This window comes from Aspergillus melleus (assembly GCF_016097325.1).
Source record: "Aspergillus melleus strain CBS 546.65 chromosome Unknown contig5, whole genome shotgun sequence".
Classification (NCBI taxonomy): domain Eukaryota; kingdom Fungi; phylum Ascomycota; class Eurotiomycetes; order Eurotiales; family Aspergillaceae; genus Aspergillus; species Aspergillus melleus.
Genome location: NW_025763374.1, coordinates 4,025,572 through 4,048,769, shown reverse-complemented (window position 1 = coordinate 4,048,769; position 23,198 = coordinate 4,025,572). Strand labels below are relative to the sequence as shown.

At 51.9% G+C, this 23,198-nt stretch overlaps 11 protein-coding genes across 11 annotated transcripts; 8 read left to right on the top strand and 3 right to left on the bottom strand.

Annotated features, from left to right (window-relative positions):
* Nucleotides 1–626: 626 nt before the first annotated feature.
* LDX57_009781 (NAD(P)/FAD-dependent oxidoreductase) lies at nucleotides 627–1,946 on the top strand (the record flags this gene model as incomplete). The annotated part of the gene is made up of 1 exon (XM_046091516.1): nucleotides 627–1,946. One exon carries the CDS (start codon nucleotides 627–629, stop codon nucleotides 1,944–1,946), a length of 1,320 nt encoding a protein of 439 aa, XP_045947493.1.
* Nucleotides 1,947–3,163: 1,217 nt separating this feature from the next.
* Nucleotides 3,164–4,679, top strand: mcsA (putative citrate synthase Cit1; the record flags this gene model as incomplete). Its single annotated transcript, XM_046091515.1, has 3 exons — nucleotides 3,164–3,199; nucleotides 3,268–4,422; nucleotides 4,479–4,679. 3 exons carry the CDS (start codon nucleotides 3,164–3,166, stop codon nucleotides 4,677–4,679), a joined length of 1,392 nt encoding a protein of 463 aa, XP_045947492.1.
* A 1,378-nt stretch (nucleotides 4,680–6,057) lies between these two features.
* LDX57_009779 (uncharacterized protein) lies at nucleotides 6,058–6,718 on the bottom strand. The gene has a single exon (XM_046091514.1). It carries the CDS (start codon nucleotides 6,714–6,716, stop codon nucleotides 6,168–6,170), a length of 549 nt encoding a protein of 182 aa, XP_045947491.1. The 5' UTR covers nucleotides 6,717–6,718; the 3' UTR covers nucleotides 6,058–6,167.
* Nucleotides 6,719–8,280: 1,562 nt separating this feature from the next.
* LDX57_009778 (uncharacterized protein) lies at nucleotides 8,281–8,973 on the bottom strand (the record flags this gene model as incomplete). The annotated part of the gene is made up of 2 exons (XM_046091513.1): nucleotides 8,281–8,910; nucleotides 8,968–8,973. The coding sequence occupies 2 exons, from the start codon at nucleotides 8,971–8,973 to the stop codon at nucleotides 8,281–8,283; spliced, it is 636 nt and encodes a 211-aa protein (XP_045947490.1).
* Nucleotides 8,974–9,169: 196 nt separating this feature from the next.
* Nucleotides 9,170–11,211, top strand: LDX57_009777 (RNA methyltransferase; the record flags this gene model as incomplete). The annotated part of the gene is made up of 2 exons (XM_046091512.1): nucleotides 9,170–9,776; nucleotides 9,848–11,211. The coding sequence occupies 2 exons, from the start codon at nucleotides 9,170–9,172 to the stop codon at nucleotides 11,122–11,124; spliced, it is 1,884 nt and encodes a 627-aa protein (XP_045947489.1). The 3' UTR covers nucleotides 11,125–11,211.
* A 761-nt stretch (nucleotides 11,212–11,972) lies between these two features.
* LDX57_009776 (uncharacterized protein) lies at nucleotides 11,973–13,379 on the bottom strand (the record flags this gene model as incomplete). Its single annotated transcript, XM_046091511.1, has 2 exons — nucleotides 12,198–13,379; nucleotides 11,973–12,136 (listed from the first exon to the last, which is right to left on the bottom strand). The coding sequence occupies exons 1-2, from the start codon at nucleotides 13,258–13,260 to the stop codon at nucleotides 11,973–11,975; spliced, it is 1,227 nt and encodes a 408-aa protein (XP_045947488.1). The 5' UTR covers nucleotides 13,261–13,379.
* A 712-nt stretch (nucleotides 13,380–14,091) lies between these two features.
* LDX57_009775 (uncharacterized protein) lies at nucleotides 14,092–14,539 on the top strand (the record flags this gene model as incomplete). The annotated part of the gene is made up of 2 exons (XM_046091510.1): nucleotides 14,092–14,266; nucleotides 14,325–14,539. 2 exons carry the CDS (start codon nucleotides 14,092–14,094, stop codon nucleotides 14,537–14,539), a joined length of 390 nt encoding a protein of 129 aa, XP_045947487.1.
* Nucleotides 14,540–14,759: 220 nt separating this feature from the next.
* Nucleotides 14,760–17,527, top strand: LDX57_009774 (beta-glucosidase H). Its single transcript, XM_046091509.1, has 3 exons — nucleotides 14,760–14,998; nucleotides 15,050–17,060; nucleotides 17,120–17,527. The coding sequence occupies exons 1-3, from the start codon at nucleotides 14,926–14,928 to the stop codon at nucleotides 17,520–17,522; spliced, it is 2,487 nt and encodes an 828-aa protein (XP_045947486.1). The 5' UTR covers nucleotides 14,760–14,925; the 3' UTR covers nucleotides 17,523–17,527.
* Nucleotides 17,528–18,726: 1,199 nt separating this feature from the next.
* Nucleotides 18,727–19,579, top strand: LDX57_009773 (uncharacterized protein). Its single transcript, XM_046091508.1, has 4 exons — nucleotides 18,727–19,035; nucleotides 19,084–19,126; nucleotides 19,178–19,259; nucleotides 19,367–19,579. Exons 1-4 carry the CDS (start codon nucleotides 18,816–18,818, stop codon nucleotides 19,412–19,414), a joined length of 393 nt encoding a protein of 130 aa, XP_045947485.1. The 5' UTR covers nucleotides 18,727–18,815; the 3' UTR covers nucleotides 19,415–19,579.
* Nucleotides 19,416–19,976, top strand: LDX57_009772 (uncharacterized protein; the record flags this gene model as incomplete). The annotated part of the gene is made up of 1 exon (XM_046091507.1): nucleotides 19,416–19,976. The coding sequence occupies one exon, from the start codon at nucleotides 19,416–19,418 to the stop codon at nucleotides 19,974–19,976; it is 561 nt and encodes a 186-aa protein (XP_045947484.1).
* A 647-nt stretch (nucleotides 19,977–20,623) lies between these two features.
* LDX57_009771 (putative MFS sugar transporter) lies at nucleotides 20,624–22,682 on the top strand (the record flags this gene model as incomplete). Its single annotated transcript, XM_046091506.1, has 7 exons — nucleotides 20,624–20,834; nucleotides 20,886–21,104; nucleotides 21,216–21,477; nucleotides 21,544–21,813; nucleotides 21,905–22,212; nucleotides 22,265–22,495; nucleotides 22,555–22,682. The coding sequence occupies 7 exons, from the start codon at nucleotides 20,624–20,626 to the stop codon at nucleotides 22,680–22,682; spliced, it is 1,629 nt and encodes a 542-aa protein (XP_045947483.1).
* Between the last annotated feature and the right edge of the window lie 516 nt (nucleotides 22,683–23,198).

The following is a 23,198-nucleotide window of genomic DNA, read 5'->3' as shown; positions in this document are numbered from 1 at the left end:
TGGAGGAAGGCTTCGACATCTGCGAGGACGATCCCGGATGATGGATGGAAGGTTCCTGTATCTAGTCGGGTCCCTTTAGCATATAAGGGCCCCAGGATCCCCTGTTAGATAGTTCCTTTCCTCTCCATGGGAAAATTGCTTGACTACGAGTCATAAACAAACTTGCCTTTTATCAGCTCCTTTGTAGACCGTCACATGGGGGAGGCCGGGCTAGCCGCGCCGGATATAATGGAGGCGCCCTAGATAGAGTCTCGCGATGGTATATCGAGAAGTCTACCGTGAGTGGTAAAAATGACCAAGATGTTTCAATTTGACATACTGGACAAACTAGCAGATTACTGGCATAGAATCTCTTTACCTTGGATTATGATAGACTTAAGCGTGTATAGATGCCGGATTAGGAGACGCTCTCTCGGGCGAGTGCCAAGGAATGGGCCCATGTGGGAGGCCGGCGATGACGTGCGAACGCCAAGATCCCCGACGCTAGTCCTAAACAGGCTGTCCGGGATCGGCCATAAGTAATTCCTGAATTGACCGATTCTCTTCTTTTTTTCCTGCATCCCCCTCCGTTCTTTGTCCTTGAGAGATTAGAGAGTTCTTATCTCTGTCCTATCGAAAAAATAAAAATGTTTCGCAGCCGTGTTACATCGGCAGCCTACACTGCCCGGAGAGGCTTTGCCACCGCCTCGCCCGTGAGCGCGGCCCGGAATCACAGAGTCGTCGTGGTCGGCGGTGGTAGTGCCGGTCTGGCAATCAGTCACCAACTGCTCCGATCCGGCAAGTTTGCCCAGAACGACATTGCTGTGGTCGACCCGGCCCAATGGCACCACTACCAACCCGGCTGGACTCTCGTCGGTGGTGGTCTCAAGAACAAGGAGGACCTGCGCAGTCCTATGCACGGCTTGATCGACCCCAAGCTCAAGTTCTACAACAACGGCGTCGGCAGCTTCTCCCCCGAGAATAACCAGGTCACTCTCGCCAATGGCGACCAGGTCAACTACGAGCAGCTGGTCGTTGCGCCCGGCATCAATATCAACTATGACAGCGTCAAGGGTCTGCCCGAGGCTCTTGCCAACCCCGACTCTCTCGTCTCGTCTATCTACGGCTACGACACCGTCGACAAGGTGTTCCCCTCCATTGAGAAACTGCGCAAAGGCGCCGCTATCTTCACCCAGCCCGCTGGCGTGATCAAGTGCGCGGGTGCGCCGCAGAAGATCCTCTGGTTGGCGCTGGACCATTGGAAGCGCGCCGGCCTTTACACCCCCAGCAACGTCTCGAGCTCCCCCATCCAGATCAGCTTCGCCACCGGTCTTCCGTCTATGTTCGCCGTGCCCAAGTACAGCGCCGCGCTCGAGGGTCTGCGCCAGGAGCGCGGAGTCGAGGGCCTGTTCCAGCACGACCTCGTGGAGATCAACGGTAACACCGCCACATTCGCTCGCCCAGACGGTCAGGAATCCGTGAAGAAGCCGTTCGACCTGCTGCACGTAGTGCCCAAGATGGGCCCCCACGGGTTCGTCAAGAACAGCGCCATCGCCAACGAGGCCGGGTATGTCGACGTCGACGCCGGTACGACGCGCCATGTCAAGTACGCCAACGTCTGGTCCGCCGGCGACGCATCCAGCCTCCCCACCTCTAAGACTGCCGCCGCCATCACCTCAGAGGCCCCTGTCCTGGTGCGCAACCTGCTGCAGTCGATCGAGGGCAAGGAGCTAGATGCGACGTACGACGGCTACGCGTCCTGCCCGCTCACCACCGAGTATGGCAAGGTGCTCCTGGCCGAGTTCAAGTACGGCGGCCAGCCCAAGGAGACGTTCGCCAAGCTCGGTCTTGACCAGTCCGTTCCCCGTCGGTCGTTCTACTACCTGAAGAAGGACTTCTTCCCCTGGGTGTACATGAACCACATGGTGAAGGGAACCTGGGCCGGTCCGTCGGGGTGGCTCAAATAAGTGGATGGTGCCGGTTTTATTCAATCTTGTAAATAATAGCGGGAGAACCAGCGACAGCTTGATCTTTGTTTCTTGGCGTGTATCTTTGATGTAGTATATAAAAAGCCATTCATTTTGCTGTCATCAGTCCAGTATACTTGAGTTAAAGCGATGAAGATCTTGGAAAGAGGCTATAAGGCAAACTACTGTAAAGAAGACACAACAAAGACTATATCAACCCTTCCAGAGCCAATTCCCGATCGGGAGAGGTACTACCCAGACAGACGACCAACTAGGCCTCCTCGTCGCTCATGCTATTCCAAATCAGACAAGCCACCGCAGATAAGAAAAAAGAGGCTTACTGGAGATTCCATTCACGTCGCGTTAATGCAAGGATACCATGTATCCGACGGACGAGAGCATCTAAAGGACGGATCTCGAAATATGTATCGGGAAGCAAGCCGCCTTGATGGATCTTTTCCGCCCACATTTCAAGCATGTTTTCGACATCGGAAGGCAGACAGTTCCCGGGGGCGGGACTAGACCACATTAGGATTACCCCGCACGGGATCCGCCATCGGCTCCATCGCTATCCGTCTACAGGAGTATGACACTCTTGTACTTTACTCACATTTCACACTCGGTCAACCGGACAGATAAGGGGCGTCAATTGACATGATGAGATGATCAATGGGTAGGAAATCTGATAGAGCCAATCCACTCGTACAATTATTCCAATATCTCCCGACTCAAACCTCGTAACATTCTTGCCGGTGACTTGGGGATGTGCCGACCCATGTGACGCCGACCGCAGGCACACCGCGGAAAGAAAGGCTCAAATCTCAGGACAATATCTCAAAATGAAGAAATATTTGCTATATGATAATCCTACCAGGTCAGCGTAGTCAAATCCTTAAGATCTTACTCCGTATCCCTCGCATCCTGTTCTCCCGAATCACACCGCAGGCACTCCTCTACCGAACCACCTTACATAACAGCTGATCGCCGCGTGCAACCGCCCAACCTCGGCCAGGCGTGACTGTCCGAGGCCAACCGGCTCAAGGGAAAGGAGTGCCTGTCCTGTCGGATAATCCCCTTCTCTCCTTCGTTTATTTTCTTGCTCCTCGTTCTTCAATCCTCACCTTCCACTTGATTATCCTCAACACTCCCTCTCCCTGCTTATCCTACCCGCATCTCTCCCCCTCTATCCATTACAATCTCACATGATGGCTACGTCAATGCGAGCCACTCGCCATGCGTCTAAGCTGGCCCAGGTTCGTTAAACACTCCGATCGCTTCGGTGCCTCACCCTAATGCAGAGACTAATTGAGCTCGTTCTCAGTCTTCCCGCCAATTGGCTGTCTACACCTCTCGCAGATCCTATGCAACGGCGGAACCCGACTTGAAAACCGCTCTGAAATCGGTCATCCCCGCCAAACGCGAACTCCTACAGCAAGTGAAACAGCAGAGCGACGAGATTATCGGAGAGGTCAAGGTTGGCAATGTCATCGGTGGCATGCGTGGTCTCAAGTCCATGCTCTGGGAGGGCTCCGTGCTCGACCCCGACGAGGGCATCCGATTCCACGGCAAGACCATCAAGGACTGCCAGAAGGAGCTCCCCAAGGGCACCACCGGCACCGAGATGCTGCCCGAGGCCATGTTCTGGCTGCTCCTGACCGGCCAAGTCCCCTCCACTGGCCAAGTCCGTGCCTTCTCGCGTGAATTGGCCGAGAAGTCCCATCTGCCCCAGCACATCCTTGACCTGATCAAGTCATTCCCCCGCTCGATGCACCCCATGACCCAGCTATCCATTGCGGTCGCTGCCCTCAACACCGAGTCCCAGTTTGCCCAGGCCTACGAGAAGGGTCTGAACAAGGCCGAATACTGGGAACCCACCTTCGACGACAGCATCTCTCTGCTCGCTAAGATCCCCCGTGTCGCAGCGCTCGTCTTCCGTCCGGGCGAGATCGACACCGTCGGCACTCAGGCCCTGGACGCCGCCCAGGATTGGTCACACAATTTCGCCGAGCTCCTGGGCAAGGGCGGCGCGCAGAACCAGGACTTCCACGATCTGCTGCGTCTGTACTTGGCTTTGCACGGAGACCACGAGGGTGGCAACGTCTCTGCCCACGCTACCCACCTGGTTGGCAGCGCCCTCAGCGATCCCTATCTTAGCTACAGCGCCGGGCTGCTAGGTCTCGCAGGTCCTCTGCACGGTCTCGCCGCTCAAGAAGTGCTCCGATGGATTCTCGCCATGCAGGATAAGATCGGCACCAAGTTCACGGACGAAGATGTGCGCACTTACCTCTGGGACACCTTGAAATCCGGTCGTGTGGTTCCGGGGTACGGCCATGGCGTCCTTCGGAAGCCGGACCCACGGTTCCAGGCGCTGATGGACTTTGCCGCCACTCGTCCGGACGTTCTGGCCAACCCGGTCTTCCAATTGGTGAAGAAGAACTCGGAAATCGCCCCCGGGGTTTTGACCGAGCACGGCAAGGTATGTTTATGCTGCTCTTCTTCCCATCAAGTAAACCTAAACTAACGAAAACTCAGACCAAGAACCCTCACCCTAACGTCGACGCCGCATCAGGTGTGCTCTTCTACCACTACGGCTTCCAGCAGCCGCTCTACTACACCGTCACCTTCGGTGTCAGTCGCGCCTTGGGACCTCTGGTGCAACTCATCTGGGACCGCGCCCTGGGCCTTCCCATCGAGCGACCCAAGAGCATCAATCTGCTCGGATTGAAGAAATGATTGACAGTCCGAGTTGAGTTGATGCGAATAAGACCTTTAGTTTGTTTCCAATGCCGTTTAGCATGTTTGTTTCCTATTTTTCCCTTGATTGATCTGACTCAACGCGATTGATTGATTTATGTTGTTATGATCGGTTGAATCTGATTGAACTTTGAACCCTGAATATACCTTTGTTTACTTTCTTGTACCTAGTTATCTCGAGATAGATAACATAGATGTTTAAAGAATAGACTGGATTAGACAGTATTTCATTATCTATTGTAGGAGAGATCTTGCATGATAATCGTGAAAATATGTTCCCTCTGTCTTTTCCGCTGCTACCCGTCGGATCGCGCTAGCTTGTTTCTGGTAGGGGTCTGCACCCCATGTTGTAGTCGTACAGACATGGAGGTCTGCATGAGATTGTGATAGAATCGGATAAGTTGCTTGAGCTTTTGTGTCTTTATAACCAAATGCAAATGAAATGTCTGAGCTTGGTTTTTCCGCGCCAAACGGCGAAGTCGCGGGGGCGGGGGCGCATAAGCAAATTGTGATAAGAAAAGAGCTGTTCAAAGAGAGGACCGTGCTCCAGACTGAAGGTCATCACGGGATCGGTTGTAGCCTGAGTAGATGCCATCCAATTGCAGATACGAGAAAATGGATATCGAGATAATGAGAAAAAGGCTAGCATTGGATGGACTGGAATTGTTTGCGGACGAAAAAAGAGAAAACAATCTCTGTGAGGGAGCCGTGGAAGAAGATGAGTGAGAAAGTGAGGAAGAAAAAAACGGAGATAACAAGGAAGACGAAGAATGAAAAAAGCGAGAAGGATGAAGGCCCAGACTTAGAGAAGTGAATGAATACTGAGCGGACTGGTGAGGCTGGAGAGAGAAACCTCATCTAAAGGCAAACTTTTTGACGAATGAGTTGAGGTCAAATGAAACTATAGTGTCAAGCCGTCTGATTCGAGTGAATGATAACCACCAAACGGCAATCAAGATAATAATGCAAACTCTATTATGACAAATAGAAGGATGACATGGAGAGTCAAAAGTCCCAGTCAATCTAAGTAAAGTAGAATGAAGGCAGAAAAAAAAGCTACAGTGTGAGATGAAGCTGGAGTGAAGAGTGTCGAGAGCTAAAGCAAGCGTGAAATAGATAATAATCCGAATGTCTAGTACAGTGAAAGCGAAAATATATGTAAGAGACTAGAAGGCTATTAACAATCTATACCTGTCTATATAGTCGATCTCGAAGTCGCCTTGATTAACAAATATATCATTATTCTTTTTAGACACACTACTAAAATGCCAACATAATTATTTCATTGAACGGGCTGCATTTAAGTTATAAGATAGTGTAAGATGCTTTCTATCTAATACGATAGTCTTACTATATCTTGGATATAGGAGCTTTTATCAATTATGTTCTGCTGCAAGGGGATATTCCCATTAGTCTCGAGGAAGGCTTCAACATCCTGATGGAGGATCCCAGTTGATAATTGCTTGACTACGAGTCAGAAACAAACTTGTCTTCTATTAAGCTCCTTTTTAGACCGTCACACCTACCGGCAGATCCTGGAAACTTGCCAGAAGGTTCCTGACAAGGTGTCTGGGGTGTAAGCTTCCGTTTCTGAGGTGGATTTATCTGCGGTGGATAGCTCGGGGGTGGAAAGTTCTGGAGAATGTTGTTCTGCGCTGGGCAGTTCTGCTGTGCGAGGTTCTGCTGTGGAAAGTACTGCGGTGTAAAGTTCTTCGGTTGATAGTTCTGAGGTTGATAGTTCTGAGGTTGATAGTTCTGAGGTTGGTAGGGCTGAGGTTGGTAGGGCTGAGGTCGATAGCTCCGGGGTATGATGTTCTGCGGTGTATAGCTCGGACGTTGAAAGTCCTGTCGTGCATTGTTCTGAGGTTGATAGTTTTGAGGCCGATATTTCTCGGGTAGACGGTTCTGCAGTGGATAATTCTGGGGCAGGGTCTGAGGCAGGTAACCCTTCGCCACGTATGAGTTTGTACGTGTATACGGACCCATGGGCACGCGCTCTCTCTGAATAATGAACATATCCTCTTCGCGTCCCTGCTTCTTCAATGACTCGGCCTCAGTCTGACGAAGACCAAGGTACCCTGTCTCACGGGGCAGCCGTGTGCGGCGACAGAACGTTGGATGCGTAAAAGGCTCAAGACCCATCTTTAGCGGGTCGGTGTGGTTTGGCCATAGAAGATTAAACAAAAGTTCCTTGGTTACCCTTCGAGCTCCCTCACGGTAGCCATCCACGCCATACTCAGGTGGAACGAGGACTTGGAACACCAGAACGAAGGGATCATCCTTATTATCGGGGATGTTGCGGTAGACAGTGAACCTTTGCTTTTCTTTAAGGCGCTTGTAAGCCAGCTCATAGCGGGCCATGACCTCGGCGTTGACCCAGGGACCGATGTTGACAACGACGTAAAACATCTTGTGCTCACTAACATACCACATCGTAGAGTATTGATGTAAAAGAAGGAACCGTTTGTAAAGTCTTAAAGGGAGGTTAAATTATTTCAAATGGATGCAATGATAGCAAGGTCAGTATGAGAAGAATGCAAGTGGTTATAAGATCCTTTCGATGGAAGTCTCCTCGAACTGATGCTGTATATATAGTCACTCTAGTAATGATTTCAGTTTCGGAAATTCCCTGCATGTCCGGTTCCCTGGCGGATTTATCCGTTACAAACTCCCTACTCTAATGGAAAGTCGCGATTACTGGGAATTTAAAGGGACTCTCCCTGCACAATAACAAAGGGATTATAACGTACAATGAAATCATAGTAACTTTAACTGAACTGAAAGATTCCGATTCTCCTTCAATAAGGCGTTTTAAAGGAACAAAGAGCGTGTTCAATGATGCACCAGACCAAGTGAACCGTGAACGTGCTTGATCTTTGTTCTGTTACCTTATTCTAAGACATCTTCCTTATGTGCGCCAAAGTACTCGAGATAGGAAAAGCGCTCCAGCAAAGGTGTATTAGGTTTGCAGACGTCACAAAGGCTGAAAGTCGTGCTTCGTGTCATCAGCCATCAACAGGGGCTTGATCAGATCAGATCAGTCTTGTAGAACCCAACCTTTACATTGAAACTGTCCTCGACATATGACTCGCTGTTGCTCAAGCCAACCCAAGTACATGCTTGCTTGAATCTAATTATACTGGCTGTAACATCATAAGTCCGTTCTATTATACTTCTTTCACAACTTTCATGGATTAAATAAAACTTCAATACAACAACGCCGAGACGCCTCATTATCTTACAATGACTAACAATCTTTTTATGTTTCCCCTTTTCCTTTTTTTGTGGCTTTGTAGCTTTGTTCACCCATGTGATTCTTTCCATTACGTGCACTGAAACAAACAACAATCTCGGGTTGGGTGCCAAACTAGGAAAAACAAAGACTTGAGCAAACGAATAGTTCAAAGGTCGCGGCTCAAAATGTTAACTCCTTCTATGCCTCTGCCCTTTCGCCTTCGGTCCCTTCTGTCCCCGCCTTTGGAGCTTCATTTATTGCCTCGGTCTTTGTTGCCTCATACTCAGACTTCTCCATCCTGCTTTCCTCCGTATCTGCTTCCTCGGTCGCTTGTGCCATAGGCCTTTATGCTCCAGGGCCAGACTGGCTTGAGGTCGCGATAACGGCAGCATCGAGGTCATAGTCGAATTCAGCACGAGGGTCTTCGTTCGTGATAGTGACACCGGTTCTGGGATCATAAAGAGTCGCGGAGGTAAACCCGTTCTCATCCATATGGTAAGTAACCATATCGCGGTAACGAAGCCGGCGACTTCGACGACACATAAAACTTTTCCTGTCTTCAACAATGTACTCCCACGACGACTCTGTGAATTGCTCATCACAACGAGCGTCAGACCAGGATAGCGGACTAGCTAAAGTGGTAGGAAGTCGATCTTCATCAAATACCGGATGCACCCCAAGGAATTCATCAGAGAATTGGCCTTCTTTGCGCTTTTCCGGGTCCAAAATAAACTCCACAAGTGCTATTGCCTGTGTATCAGGATATTCATAACTCGTGACATCCAGGGGGAAACACAAAAGGAAGAAATTGTGCGACTGATCATCAGTTATTCTTGCTTGATATCCAGGACATCCACGCTTGAGACGCCTGAGCGCCTCCGCATACTCGTCGTACAAGCGCCTGAATGGCTCGGGGCCGGTATAGACGATTGCATAGATGATTTTCCGCTCGGGGACATATTGCTCATCGGGAAACTATTCCAATTCATCCAGCTCTGCCGAATCAGCGTCAGCCGAATTAACACCAGATACGTCCATTTCCAAGTGCGTTAGGGTAAGATAAGCCTCTATTAACCGGATCCGGGGTGTATGAGTCTACAACGGGAGGATATGCAGTAGGTGAATATATATATTCATTAGGAAATGTGTATAGTCGAGGATAGACTCGGGAGAGTAGCGATGTCAGGAACCTTCCGGCATGTCCCCAGAAACTTTCGGGTAGGATCCCTCCATCATGAACTTCCCGTTGATGATTCAAAGCGTACCCGCTTCGATCCCTGTGGTGTGGGCTGCGGTGTCGAGCTCATCCCTGGTCAGGACCGCAGGATGCCGCCGATCAAAACGCGCCGTCGCGCGCCAATCTACGTCGGAACAACGTTATCCCGAGGAGTGTTATCTTATCGGGCTCGACGGCGGAAAATTCATCATCTTTTCTTTACGCTCGTCGCAGCTGGTCTTACGGAGTACTCGAGTAATCGCAATCTGTTCCTTCGGTTCAATGTTTACCTCTGCTTTAGACACTCCCCGTCGGTTATACCCGCGATTGCCAGCATCTGCGACTGTCCACTTGCTGTCCTCTGTAAGACATGCGTCCTTGAACTCGGCCATCGGACGTGGCATCCGCGCAAGTGTCAAGGAATTGCCTCGTGAAGATCACCAAAGACGGTCGGGGAAAGGTTCTGGCCGTGATGATAACTACCGGCAATCTTCCAGAAGCTCTTTTCGTGAGGTTGGACGCCCAACATTTACAAAAGACTCGCCTGGAGAAAATGGCCATCGAAGAACTGTGAAAAGCTCACCTCGCGAGAATGGCTACCGACCAAATGCCAGAGGCTCTTTCTGTAAGAATAAACGTCAGCAAATTATCGAGATTCGCACCGCGACGATGGCCGCTAACATAATCAATCGAAAGACTCTAGGCCTTCGAGGACTGAATATCGCCGAGAAGAAGAAAAGAAGTGGTCTATGAACAATTTCGACGAGAACGAGTTCATTAGAACTGGCAACTTCCGGGCATTACCTCTCGAACACCAACGCCCTCAGAAGCTTTCTGACAATCGCAAAAACTGCGATGCGGATAGCGAGCCACAACGAAGTCCACGATCAAAGAAAAACGAGAAGATAAAGCCTTATCGATCCACAGAAACAGCACCAGAACGTGTTAAGGAACATGTAAAAGTTCCGGACTCCATTCCTTATACTACCCCCGCATCAGAGTTCATTTATGGGACCGGTGCGGTTGAGGCTGCCTTGCGCTGCAGCCGGCGCAAGTTGTACACGCTGTACCTATATCTAAGCCCTGGCGAGGAATTGAACTTCACCAAGAATGCCTTACGCAAAATCGCCCTCGCCAAGGGTATCAAGGTGAAACTGGCTTTCGGGGATTGGGACCGACTTCTTGATAAGATGAGCGCTGGTCGCCCTCACAATGGCTGCATTATTGAAGCATCCCATCTGCCCCAATTGCCTGTGAAAAGCTTGAAGAAGGTTGAATCTAATGAAGAAAGCCACTTCTCCGTGGAATTGGGAAGTCAGTCCCGGGAAGAAGCGATGGTGAACGGCATAAACGATCGGATAGAAATCCACCATTCGCAAGAGCGACGACGATTTCCAATTGTTTTACTCCTAAATGGTATTGTCGACCCGGGTAATCTTGGTGCCATCATCCGCTCGGCCTACTACCTCGGAGTTGATGCCATCATCTTCGCGGGTACGAATTCGGCACCACTGTCTCCTGTCACGATCAAGGCTTCTGCAGGTGCTGCAGAAAATATGACCCTTCTGGAAGTCAGCAACGAGGTTGACTTCATTCGACGATCGAAGGAGAACGGTTGGCGATTTTACGCTGCAGACGCCCCCGGCCCTGGGTCGACGTTTGTAGACTCGTCGGCCGGTGGAGAAACGCCTTCAAATAACGGACTGGGCTTCGCACAAGCACCCAGCGTGATAATGATGGGCAGCGAGGGCGCAGGGTTGAGCAGCCACATAAAATCTCATGCTGATTCTATCGTGAGCATTCCCGGGTCCCGATTTAGTATGGGATTGGGAGTCGAGTCCGATCCAGCCCGGGTCGACAGTCTCAACGTGAGCGTTGCAGCCGCATTACTGATGGAGATGTTCCTGCGGGTTCCCCTTGCTGTGTCGGACGTGCCCCAGAAGGAGAAGAAGGAAAAACCCCGTCGACCATGAAGAATATACGATATAGAGACGCTGTATAGTTAGCCATGTATATTAGTTAATGCATCTAATCAGAAAATATATGCAAATAATAGGACTACGTTATTACCCTGCACACTGAAGCTAATATGTGACTAATATCTTCCTCTGCTGTAGATGCCGTCACTGTATCTGAACACCCTGCGCTCATCGATTGCTTGTGCTTTCAGTCCAGTTATCTGCAATCATCCCATCACTCGCCCGCGTTATGGTATTTGAAGTCCCTCTAATCCATTACCCCCACCATCGCAAATCCGGGATTAAACCCTACACCTATCTAGTACGCTAATACGACATCTACCCGTCTCGGGCCCTGACTTCATCGCCTTTCTATTCTAGTGAGTATGTTATGTCACTTGGTTGTTGACAGTTTCGGTCTTGATGTCCGCGGACAAAACGCCTTCTACCCCTTTCTCCACGGACTACGGACTACGTCAAATCCGAGTATGGCCGTCCGCCACCATCCACACTTGAAGCACCCTCATCCATGGAAAGCCAAATCTTCCTGCACCACCACGTTACAGCAAATCCGATTCACATGATCAATTTCGCCCTGGTCTGTTTCTGTTCTATCTGATATGACATCACGGCCGGCTACCTCACCTGTGTGATTACCAAGCACTTGTGTCTAGAGTGGTAATCCTTGATTAGGCATTTAACTTTGGCTGCGACGGTTCAGATTTTGCCTCGAGCCATAATTAGGTACATGTGAAGAGGAGCACGATTCAGAGGGAAGAAAAGAGTGCAGTCTCCTATGATCGCTAACAGGCAGAACCAAACATGCGTAAAGGGATAAGGGGTATGGCATGGTATCATGTCGCTCAAATTGTTAACATTGGAAGAGAGACGCGGGGAGCTTCCAGGGGATTGACGATTCGTTTCTGTCTCAGCCAGAGATAGGTGTAGTCAAGTCTTTCACTGATGCGGATGAGGTAGTCGTAATGTCGCAGGTCTTTTTCAAGTCGTTGGACTTTGTCTTCGAGCACTAGATAGCCGACAGGTTAGTGATGTTGATTGATGGTTTATTTGGAAGGGATGTAACATACATATCTTCACGTCAACGTTGCCGGCGAGGCTTTTGTTGGCCTTGGCGTCCTTAATAGAGCTCTTGAGCATGTCCCCGTACGGCTTCAGATACAGTCGTAGCCGTTCCGTCGAAGCCACGGCTGGGTTGGTCAACATGGCATCCGTGTCCGTGATGACCTCGAATGTCCCGTCCTGGATAAACGGGAGCGGTTGATTCAGGGCAGCCTCGCCTTCGGCCCTGACGAAGCGGTTAAATTCGTCCCGTATCCGCGCGACCTGCGGCGCCTGGTAGGACTTCATTTTCTGCACAGGCGATTCGCAGCCGTTGAACCTCAACGAGCGCTGGCAGCTGCCTGCCTCCTGAAGGTACTGGCAGTAGACAGCCCAGTGGCCTCGCTCACCGTCTGTCTTTGGGCTCTCGTAGTGCAGACACGCCGTGGCGAGGTCCTTCCGGTGTCGAGCGTCCTTATCATACTCGTCGCCGTATTCGCAGTAGTCGATGGCCAGCACGACGTTGTCGTACAGCACCGAGCTGCAGATGCGACTATCGTGAAATACGCGATACGTCAGGTCATCCTTCTTGGTGACGATGATCGACGAGCCGTTCAGCTCCGGCGTGAAGATGAATTTCTCGGTCGGGTCCGAGATGGGGATGTCGATATATGCGGGTGAACGGGGGTTCTGGTCGTCCGCGTTCGCGCAGAGGAAGGCGGCAGGAATGGCATATCTGCTCGACTTCTCGTGAAACATAACGTTGTAATGTTTCCCATCGTCATGGTCAGTCGATATGTCGATCAATTTGGCGTAACGCGGTAGACGACCGTTCGTTTTGGCGCCGTCGAAGATCATGCCGGACTCGATGGAGTTGTGCTTGAGGAACTCTTCCGGACACTTGACCAGGTCCATGATGCAAGGGCTTGGCTTTTGCGGATCGGTCGGAGTGTTTGGACGGGCTTGGATAGCCTGCGTCTGTTTCCATAGGAGCGAGTTGACGGTCATTTGCATCTTGGAGGAAGTCCCGACCGGTAGGGGGGATGGCATTGTGGAGTGGAGGTAACTCGAGATGATCTGGTTGCACTTCATGATGAAGGATCATTGGGATTAGAATGAAAAGAGGGGTTGAGGGGTCTTTCTCCATGGTATACCGCTGTGAAGCGATTCCAGCTTGATTTTATAGACGAAGCTGGTTCGATCCCAGCTGTACCGGCGATCTGGAAGGAGTTAGGCCCTGATGTCACAAGGGACAGGAGCTGAGCTGCCATTCGAAGATCGACGCGAGCCTTCTTTTCGTCAGCATATTAGACTCGCAAAGCTTATACTCGATGAAGCAACGGAACCATGCAGACGCTGGTCTGCCAATCACGGTGCCAGGAAATATGTCTTCATCGACGAAGAGAGTTTCAAGTGGGTGCTGCCAAATTCATACTGGCCCTGCTGTCATCCAGATTTAGCTCAGTGACAGCTGTCATCGCGATGATGGAGTAGAGCCTATTGAGGAAGGTTGTGATTAATCGATTCTGCTTTTCCTACACCCACACATGGCCCTTCTCGTACTAGTCGTCTGTAGTGACTGCCATGGTTCATGATACTATTCCCACTGTTCCCAGCTTTGGCCATAGCGTCACCCTCGTCATCCTTGTTGCTCCGGGGAAAACGTGCAACTACCCACTCCCAGAGAAGGATTCTCAGACGGATTCCCTTCATATCCCGGTTGTTCCCCCTTATAGACACAGCCCGTTCGTCGGCTCCTCACCGCCCTCGTCATCACTTGGGTCCCATGACCGGCTAAGCCCTTGCTTCCCTGGCATCGTCAACCACTATCCCTCTAATTCCTGCCTCTTTCCCACGTGGTCGTTACTCGCATTCGGGGTAGTTGTGCTGCTGGCAAGCCCTAAAGTGTTTGTGGGATAGGCGATGCTCCGCGGACTCGACAACGGTGAGGCCTCGCAGGAGCTTCCTGCCCGGTCGGTCAGGAGGAAACGGGTCGGCTGTGAGGGACGTGTCCTTTGTCGCAGAGAGGGGTGCGTGTATGAGGATGGCGATCAGCGTGATTTCAAGGTAGGAATTCCACCACCGACTTGCGAGCAACGTAGTACTCACGGTCTAATTTGACGAAGAGCCGCCAACCTGAATAATTCCTGGCACAGGCGTGTCTGCGAACCACGTTCTCCCGAGCTTGCCGCTGATCTTCAGTAGCGTGGTGGAGCAAGATAAGTCGGACGTGACGGGAATGGGACTTGACTTGCGGCCGCTGAACAATGACGAGCCCACGAGGGGCTTTTTCAGGAACTTCGTCTACTATGGCACTTCTGAAGCAATTGTTGGACACATTCCGGTCGAAGACTTCGGGTCCGCTGCATGAATTTCCGTATTAGTCGCGTCTATCTCGCGATCTCTAAAGTCCTGCCCCCTAGCTAGACGTGCCATGCTGCCACCGATCAACCAAACCAGTACAGTGACCCACGACGTGTTCGACATGGCGGACGAAGCAACGGCACACACATAACCCTATGCGTTGACCGAAAATAGGAATACCGGTTACTTCTTGTCAAATAGGCTGGTTATCATCGATTGTCTCCGCACAGAAGGAATGCGGGGTCCCACGGGGAGTCTCCGCGAAATTAAACCTCTAATCAACTACTTATCGGTCGCCTGTCCGGACTAACCGACCTGTTTGGCCATGGGTTTCTTCTTTGTTTTCTCTAACCTTATCGTCTGAGTGCCTTCTAAACAATTTATACCCGCAGTATGCCACCACAATTCGACGTAGACCATGTCCTGAACAACATCGACGAGCAGGATAAGATTGCCCTTTTATCCGGTAAGCCTTCGCTCCTGACATGCCGCATGTTCGTCCTCTGAAAGCAGCTAGGAATCGACTTCTGGCACACCCACCCCATCCCCGAATTCGATGTGCCGTCCGTTCGCACCACCGATGGCCCCAACGGCATCCGCGGCACCAAGTTCTTTGCCGGCGTGCCAGCTGCCTGTCTGCCATGCGGATCTGCGCTCGGCGCAACCTGGGACCGGGAGTTGCTACACCGGGCAGGAAGCTTGGTCGGCGAGGAATCTCTCGCCAAAGGCGCCCACTGCTGGTTAGGTCCGACGATCAACATGCAGCGGGCCCCGTTAGGTGGCCGGGGGTTTGAATCCTTCGCGGAGGACCCCCATCTTTCGGGAAAGCTGGCTGCCGCCATGATCCTCGGTTGCGAAGCCACGGGGGTCATCTCAGCCGTGAAGCACTTCGTGGGTAATGACCAGGAGCACGAGAGACGCGCTGTGGACGTGCTGGTCACCCCGCGAGCTCTAAGGGAAATCTATCTGCGACCGTTTCAGATCGTGGCTCGCGACGCCGCGCCCGGAGCGCTGATGACCTCCTACAACAAGATCAACGGCAAACATGTCGTGGAGGACAAGCAGATGCTGGACCTCGTTCGCGAGGAGTGGAAGTGGGACCCGCTGATTATGAGCGATTGGTACGGGACCTACACGACGATCGACTCGATGGTGGCCGGATTGGATCTCGAAATGCCCGGCGTATCGCGATATCGGGGCAAGTACATCGAGTCGGCCGTGCAGGCGCGTCTCATCAAGCAGTCAACCATCGACGTGCGGGCGCGTCGAGTGTTGCAGTTCGTTCGTCAAGCCAGTCAAGCCCCGGTCTCCCGTGTGGAAAAGGGTCGAGACCATCCGGAGGACCGCGCATTAAATCGTGCAGTCTGCGCCAACAGCATCGTTCTCCTCAAGAACGATGGCATCCTACCCTTGCCCAAGGACACCAAAAAGATCGCCCTGATTGGGTCTCACGTGAAGACGCCCGCTATCTCCGGTGGCGGAAGCGCGTCTTTGGAGCCCTATTACACCGTTTCCCTCTACAACGCTGTCAAGGAAGCTCTGCCAGGGGCTGCGATTGTCTACGAAACGGGTGCGTACGCGCACAAGATGCTACCAGTCATCGACCGCCTTCTAAGTAACGCCGTCCTGCACTTCTACAACGAACCCGTCGGCACGCCACGGACGCTCCTCGCAACGGAACCGATCGCCAAAACCGCCTTCCAGTTGATGGATTACAAGACGCCCGGGCTGAATCGGGCCCTCTTCTGGGCGACGCTGGTTGGTGACTTCACACCCGACGCGTCGGGAACATGGGACTTTGGGCTGAGCGTCTTCGGCACAGCCAATCTCTACATCGAAGACCAACTTGTTATCGACAACTCTACGCGCCAGACGCGTGGTACGGCGTTCTTTGGCAAGGGCACTGTCGAAGAAGTTGGATCCCTGACGCTGGTCGCCGGCCGGACCTATCGGATCCGCATCGAGTACGGCTCCGCAAACACCACGACCATGAAGACCGTCGGCATGGTGAACTTTGGCGGTGGCGCCGCTAACCTAGGTGCCTGTCTGCGTATGGATGCCGAGCAGATGGTTGCCAATGCCGTACAGGCGGCCAAGGACGCGGATTGTACTATCCTCTGCACCGGGTTGAATCAAGATTGGGAATCCGAAGGCTTCGATCGGGCTCACATGGATCTCCCGCCCGGGATCAATAAGTTAATTAGCCGGGTCCTGGACGTGGCCGCCGATTGCACTGTGATCGTCAATCAATCGGGAATGCCCGTCACTATGCCCTGGGTCAACCAAGCGAAGGGGATCGTTCAGGCATGGTATGGCGGCAACGAGACCGGCCATGGGATCGCAGACGTAATCTTCGGTCGTGTAAACCCCTGCGCAAAGCTGCCCGTCTCTTGGCCTGTCGATGTGAAGCATAACCCGGCGTACCTGAACTACGCCAGTGTAGGTGGACGGGTGCTGTACGGAGAGGATGTCTACGTAGGATACCGATTCTACGAAAAGACAGAACGGGATGTTCTCTTTTCGTTCGGGTAGGATACTTTCCCTCTCCTCTCTATTTCTGCTTACTTGCTGACTGTGAATTTGTCAGACACGGCCTCTCGTATACGACCTTCGCTGTTTCCCCGGAAGCCACCGTGCAGCCCGATACATTTTCTCCCGATAATCCTCCAACGGTCACAGTACAGATTCAGAACACGGGCGCAGTGGCAGGAGCTCAAGTGCTACAGCTATACGTCGCTGCCTCTGAGTCGCCGACCCCACGACCCGTCAAGGAGCTACATGGGTTCGAAAAGGTATTCCTCCAGCCGGGAGAACACAAAAAGGTGCAAATCAAGGTCGATCCGTATGCGACGAGCTTCTGGGACGAGATTGAAGGCATGTGGGAAAGCGAGGCGGGCACCTATGAAGTGTTGGTGGGCACATCTAGCGAGCAGATCTTGGCTCGGGGACAGTTCACAGTCGAGCTTACTAGATATTGGACGGGACTCTAGAGGCGTTAGAATATTTCGATAGAGCCCTCGCTGATTGGTGGGAAATTACCCAATTCATACGAAGCACCGGCGTTGCGCCACCGGACAGCAGGCATTATAGGCTAATTGCAACTGGCGCCAGCTGGTCCATATAGCCAATTTATCCTCCCTTGGCAGCGGGGAGAGGGGCTGGTCCTTCTTTGTGCCGAGACGAGGCCAAACAGGCAGCATCGCTGGTCTCTCACACATTGCATTGCACAGGACATGATCAGAGGACATGACTATCGCCCTGCCTGCGGCTCTCGATCCAAACCTCAATAACCAGATAATGGAAACCAGTTCTGCAGTCCGACGTGGCAAGCGAGAGGTCCAATCAGACACTCGCAAGCACACACGCGTGCTTACGGCCTGCGACGCCTGTCGTCTAAGCAAGACTCGATGCGATTCTGCGCGGCCAGTTTGTGCCAAATGTATCAAGCGGGGCGTACCGTGCGAATATCCAGACAGAGATCCGCTATCCATGTTTGTCCTTCCTTTTCGAACCCCCTTTCTTGGAAAAAAAGGAGGAATGCCCCCCCGCCCCCCACGTCCGTGACTTGGACTAACGTTCTGCTGCTAGTCTGGAAACATGGGGGTCGCGCATCCTAGAAGCCGTGGAGAGACAGGAGAGGCTACTCGCAGAGACGTTGGCCGTCAATCGGGACAATATTCCGATCCCCCAACCGCGAAGTGATTCCACATTGCCTCCCGCGGAAGAGGAGGATCCGGAAAGTATCTCACGCAATGATGCACTGAAGACGCCCATTACCGGCTCGGATATGATCCTGGCCTGGCCGATCTTCCCGGAGAAAAAGCCCGTCACTACGTTTCCAGCCTCTGCATTCTCCGAGAAGCCGGACAGATTTCAGCCAGGTTAGTTAGTTCCCAGACGACATGCTGATTCCTTGCTCAGTGTAGAACTAGGGATACCAGGGTTTGACACCGGGCGCATGTTTGAGCTGCGGGAAATCTTTATGGCGAAAATCTGGACCAAGAACCCAATTGTCGACGCGGGCCAACTCGACTCATACATTGCCAACGTTCTCGAGAATGGTATCGACTGGTCTGCCTCTTCCTGTCTCCTTCTACTTGTCTTTGCCCTGGCGGCTGTCTGGGGGAACTATCCCGAGGCGGAAACTCGGACGATCGCTTGCCATGAACCGTCTTTCGCACAACAAGGGACATACGTCAGTCTGTCGGTCCCAGAGTGTCGGATGAAGGAGTCACTGGCTTTTGTCTCTATGGCGCGCAAACGGTTATCAACAGCCTACATGGATGAGTCTTTGGTGGGTGTTCAGTGTTTGTGTTTGTTTGGGTGGGCTTCGCGCGCTTTCTCTGCTCTCTGTGAGCCAACTGACGCATATTAGTATCTGGTATCAGTACAATATCGAACCCATCCCGGGGTGGAAAATGTTTCGCACGGCATCGATGTTGTGGCAGACATACAACTTGAGACATCGGACAGGCGAGACGGAACGGTCTTTACGAGAACAGAGTGAGTGCTGCTGAATAAGTTGAGGAAATGCAATCCTGACGAGCTTAGGCTTGGAACAACGTCTATATTGGACCTGCCTGAAGTCAGAATGGTAATTTTGATATTGATGTCGATTTGCTGCGTACTGATTCACGCCCCTCAGTGAAGTTCGTTATGAATTGACCGATTTACCACCCTGCGACCTTTCCCTTTCCGATTTCCCGTTTGCCTTACCCACATTTCCGGTAGATCTTGCCCACGGGAGCCCCGGCGAGATACTGGCCCCCAGTCCCTCGGCTATGAACTCAGAATCGATTTCCTCATACTACTATCTAGCTGAAATTTCTTTAAGGAGACTTCTCAATCGCGCACGGAATGCAGTGCGCGTTCTGGCACCTGATATGAGCATGTCGACCGTGACGCCGCTGGCCGAGGCGCTTTCCACGCTGGAAAGCCAGCTTCAGCAATGGGTCGAGTGTCTTCCACATACTCTTTACTTCAACCCGCCGCTGAATTTGATGCCCGCACTTAACGAGCCGGAACTAGTCAAGTTGGCGAGAGAACGATACGTGGAGGTTCGAGAACTGTTATGTCGGGCGTATCTGTACCTCTGCATTCATGTGCCACTTGACCTTGAGCTCGCACAAAGCTACGGGCCCAAGGCAAGCGAGGCACTGCTGCTGTCTGTGTATCGAATTCAAACTGAAGTCCCCTTCTTTCGACATCCCGGGTCATGGGGCGCATGCCGTGTGCGGTTCAACCACGCGTTGTGTCTTATCGCTGCTTTTCGAGGCAAAATGAATGGCATCAGATCGATGGACTATGTTAGTATTCCCGCGTCATGGGCTGACTGCGTTCGAGCGGTGGTCGAGCGATTAAGGGTTTGGAGCGAGGAAGGCGCCGGGATCAAGGAGTTGCTCATTTTGTTGGAGTGGCTGATGCAGGGAGTCGTAGCCGGGTAGAAGCCGCGATCTTGGGCCGTGAAGCCCTTTCTCGATCATTTTGAAGCGCGTGCACACGCTCAACTCGTATTCACTGGAAGTCCGGGGACTCTATCGATTCCGATCAATCAAACGCTACTGTTTTATTTGCTTTCGCGTCCCCAGATTTCATTTAGCCCCCGAACGGACTGGCGGCTTGGCTGGCCGGGGAGACTCCGCGAGCCCCGAGGCACTGCAGGGCCAATGCGGGGGAATCCTTGGACTCATCCAGGGTCTGCTTGCATCTTCCCCAGAAGGCTTTGGCGGTCTGGCTCCGGTCTCAAAATGGTAATGATGTGCCTCATTGGTGGCGTGTCGGGGAGGGGATGGAGACGGGCGTCCATCAGGCCAGGCTTACCTTCCACCAGCGGGGATCTTACCCGGAAAGCATTTTCATCCGCGTGCTTCTAAACGAATCCGACGTGCCTTGGCACGCTGCGACTAGTAGGGGCCTATCTTTGATCAGGTGTGTAATACCCAGGGAGGTTAACGGTGTGGGTGGGTGGTGGAGTTATCAACTTATAACTTCGTAGGATCTCTCATCCTCCTTCCCGTCTCAACTCTTTACTTTTTGCTTCATCCTATATTCTAGGCAAACGACTGGTTCTTATCTTAGATTGCCACCCATCATGGTTGTCGTGGGGAAGCAGCGCGAGGAGGACTTCGGCGAGCCCGTCCTGGCCAGCCTGCTGGCGTCCGACCGAACCCCATGGTATAAAAAGCCCAACTTGCGAAACCTTTACTTCATTTTGTTCCCTGCTTGTATGGGGATTGAGATCACGTCCGGATTTGATTCTCAGATTATCAATACCGTGCAGATTGTGTACACGTGGAATAAATGTATGCCGTCTTTTCCCTAATGTCTATCCCGGCAGGACTAACAGCAGGAAGACTTCGGCCACCCTACTGGTGAATTCGAGGATGGACAGGAAGTATACGAGATCGAGCCGAATATCAAAGGGTTTCTGGCGGCGGCATACTCTCTGGGTGCTATCATCTCCCTTCCATTTATCCCGTTTGTCAACAAATTCTTGGGACGACGATGGACCATCATGTTTGGCTCAGGTATCAGTCTAGTAGGTGCCCTGATTCAGGGCTTCTCCAATGGCAGTAAGTTTCCTACTTTGACGCAGGGAGACGCCCCTTCGTCAACCAGCGATGGCGCGAAATCCGGCAGATAAACAGCTACCTTCACATTGTTGCGGTTGTTAACGACAGCAGTTGGCATGTACATTGTTGCACGAATTCTGTTGGGATTCGGGATCCCCTTCTGCATTGTTGCCGGGTCCTCGCTGATCGGAGAACTGGGTTATCCCAAGGAGAGACCCATCCTCACGTCGCTGTTTAACTCGTCCTACTTTATCGGCCAGATCACCGCTGCCGCCGTGGGGTTGGGCACAGTCACTATTCCATCTGACTGGGCGTGGCGGATTCCGTCACTCCTGCAGATTGCACCAGCTATGGTGCAGATCTGCACAGTTCTGTATGCTCCCACACTCCGTTGGAATATTGGAAAGAGGCACTGGAAGCGGTGCTGACTCGGCAATAGTTTTCTCCCTGAAAGCCCTCGTTACCTCATCAGCAAAGATCGACGAGAGGAAGCCTTTGATATTCTTGTCAAATACCACGCCGAAGGGGATCGCGACTCGGTGATCGTGAGGACGGAGATTGCCCAGATCGAACGCACAATCAAGATGGAACTGGAGGATGCCAAGCAGACCTGGTGGGACATGTTCAAGACGTCTGGTATGCGGCGTCGTCTGCTTATCTCTGCATTCCTAGGTTTATTTACACAGTGGTCTGGAAACACTCTGATCTCGTGGGTCTCTCTCTTTCTCACTCTCTCTTTTTCGTCTTTATCTTCTAGTGGCCACCAGCCCCTAGGCTTTCCTCACTGACAGTCATACTAGGTACTACCTGAGTGACCTGCTGAACATGGTCGATATTACTGACAGCGTTATCAAGTCCAAGATCAACATCGGGATCGCCTGCTGGGGCCTTGTTTGCGGTACGGCGCTGGCGCTGACAGTCCCGCGGTTCAAACGGCGAACAATGTATCTCACGTGTGCTTCGGCCTTACTCTGTGTATACATCGCGTGGACAATTTCCATGGAAAGATTCATGAATACGCAGGCTAAGTCCGCAGCAATCTTGACAATCTTCTTTATCTTCGCATACTCGCCCGCGTACAATCTGGGTTATAATGCCCTGACTTACAGTAAGCCACTTTCGCTCTCCCTTACCTATCAGGAACTGACCGGCGTGTCTAGCATACCTTGTTGAGATCTTCCCTTACTCTGGTCGCTCGCAGGGTCTCTCCTGGTTCCAGTTCTACGGTCGTGGTGCTGGATTCTTCGCGACTTATGTCAATCCGGTCGGTCTGTCTCGCATTGCCTGGAAATGGCTAATCGTGTACTGTTGCTGGCTGGGTTTTGAGCTTGTCTTCATATACTTCTTCTTTCCGGAGACTTCGGGGCGTACCTTGGAGGAACTGTCATTCAGTAAGTCCAAGTTTATCTGGCTAAACTATCCGGAAAGAACATCGACTAATCAGAAACAGTGTTCGAGGGCAAGGAGAAGGCCAACGAAGTCGCCGCCGCTGGCTATCAGCAGAAAGATGATGAATTTGAGAGAAAGGAAAGCACGGCTCATATCGAAATTCGAGAGAATACTAAGCATTCCGCCTAGTGATGCATTATGGTTTGGTAGCCGCTGTGATTTGTCCATGCAATCATGTATTTGCGAGTTCTTTTCCCGAGATGATTGATGTGCACCATCCGTTTAAATTGCCTTCCAATCTTCTTCGGGTGATGTGTAGGTCGGTTATGAGACAGTTCCAAAAGATCCAAGTGGCATGGTGAGTAGCGCAGACGAGGAAACCCCGTACCCCATCCTCCAGAGGCCAAGTCCTCTTTCGAACAATATGAGCCGGCCTTTAGTGCTGCTAGTGGGAAGATTCAGGGTTGGTGGAAGTTTTTGTAAATGGGTATACCACCACAACAAGCCCCTTCATTTAAGTCACGGACTGAATAGGCCGCTTCGTAAGCTGAAAATCTCGCCATGATTTGACGCTTTGATCCGCCCTAGTATTTAGGGCGTAATCAAATCTCCAAAGCCGGCATATCAGGCACGGCATCCACATGCCGGTCCGAACCAGCCGAATCAACTCATCCTCGTGGTCTGCTTTCCTCGTAGAGTTTCTCC

Excerpts from the sequence above, each read along its gene's own strand:
- LDX57_009779 (XM_046091514.1), bottom strand. The coding sequence starts at position 6,716 with ATGTTCATTATTCAGAGAGAGCGCGTGCCCATGGGTCCGTATACACGT.
- LDX57_009773 (XM_046091508.1), top strand. The coding sequence starts at position 18,816 with ATGAGTCTTTGGTGGGTGTTCAGTGTTTGTGTTTGTTTGGGTGGGCTT. Across the intron at positions 19,036-19,083 it reads ACGGTCTTTACGAGAACAGA|GCTTGGAACAACGTCTATAT; the intron begins GTGAGTGCTGCT and ends TGACGAGCTTAG. Across the intron at positions 19,127-19,177 it reads ACCTGCCTGAAGTCAGAATG|TGAAGTTCGTTATGAATTGA; the intron begins GTAATTTTGATA and ends CACGCCCCTCAG.
- LDX57_009774 (XM_046091509.1), top strand. The coding sequence starts at position 14,926 with ATGCCACCACAATTCGACGTAGACCATGTCCTGAACAACATCGACGAG. Across the intron at positions 14,999-15,049 it reads TAAGATTGCCCTTTTATCCG|GAATCGACTTCTGGCACACC; the intron begins GTAAGCCTTCGC and ends GAAAGCAGCTAG. Across the intron at positions 17,061-17,119 it reads GATGTTCTCTTTTCGTTCGG|ACACGGCCTCTCGTATACGA; the intron begins GTAGGATACTTT and ends TGAATTTGTCAG.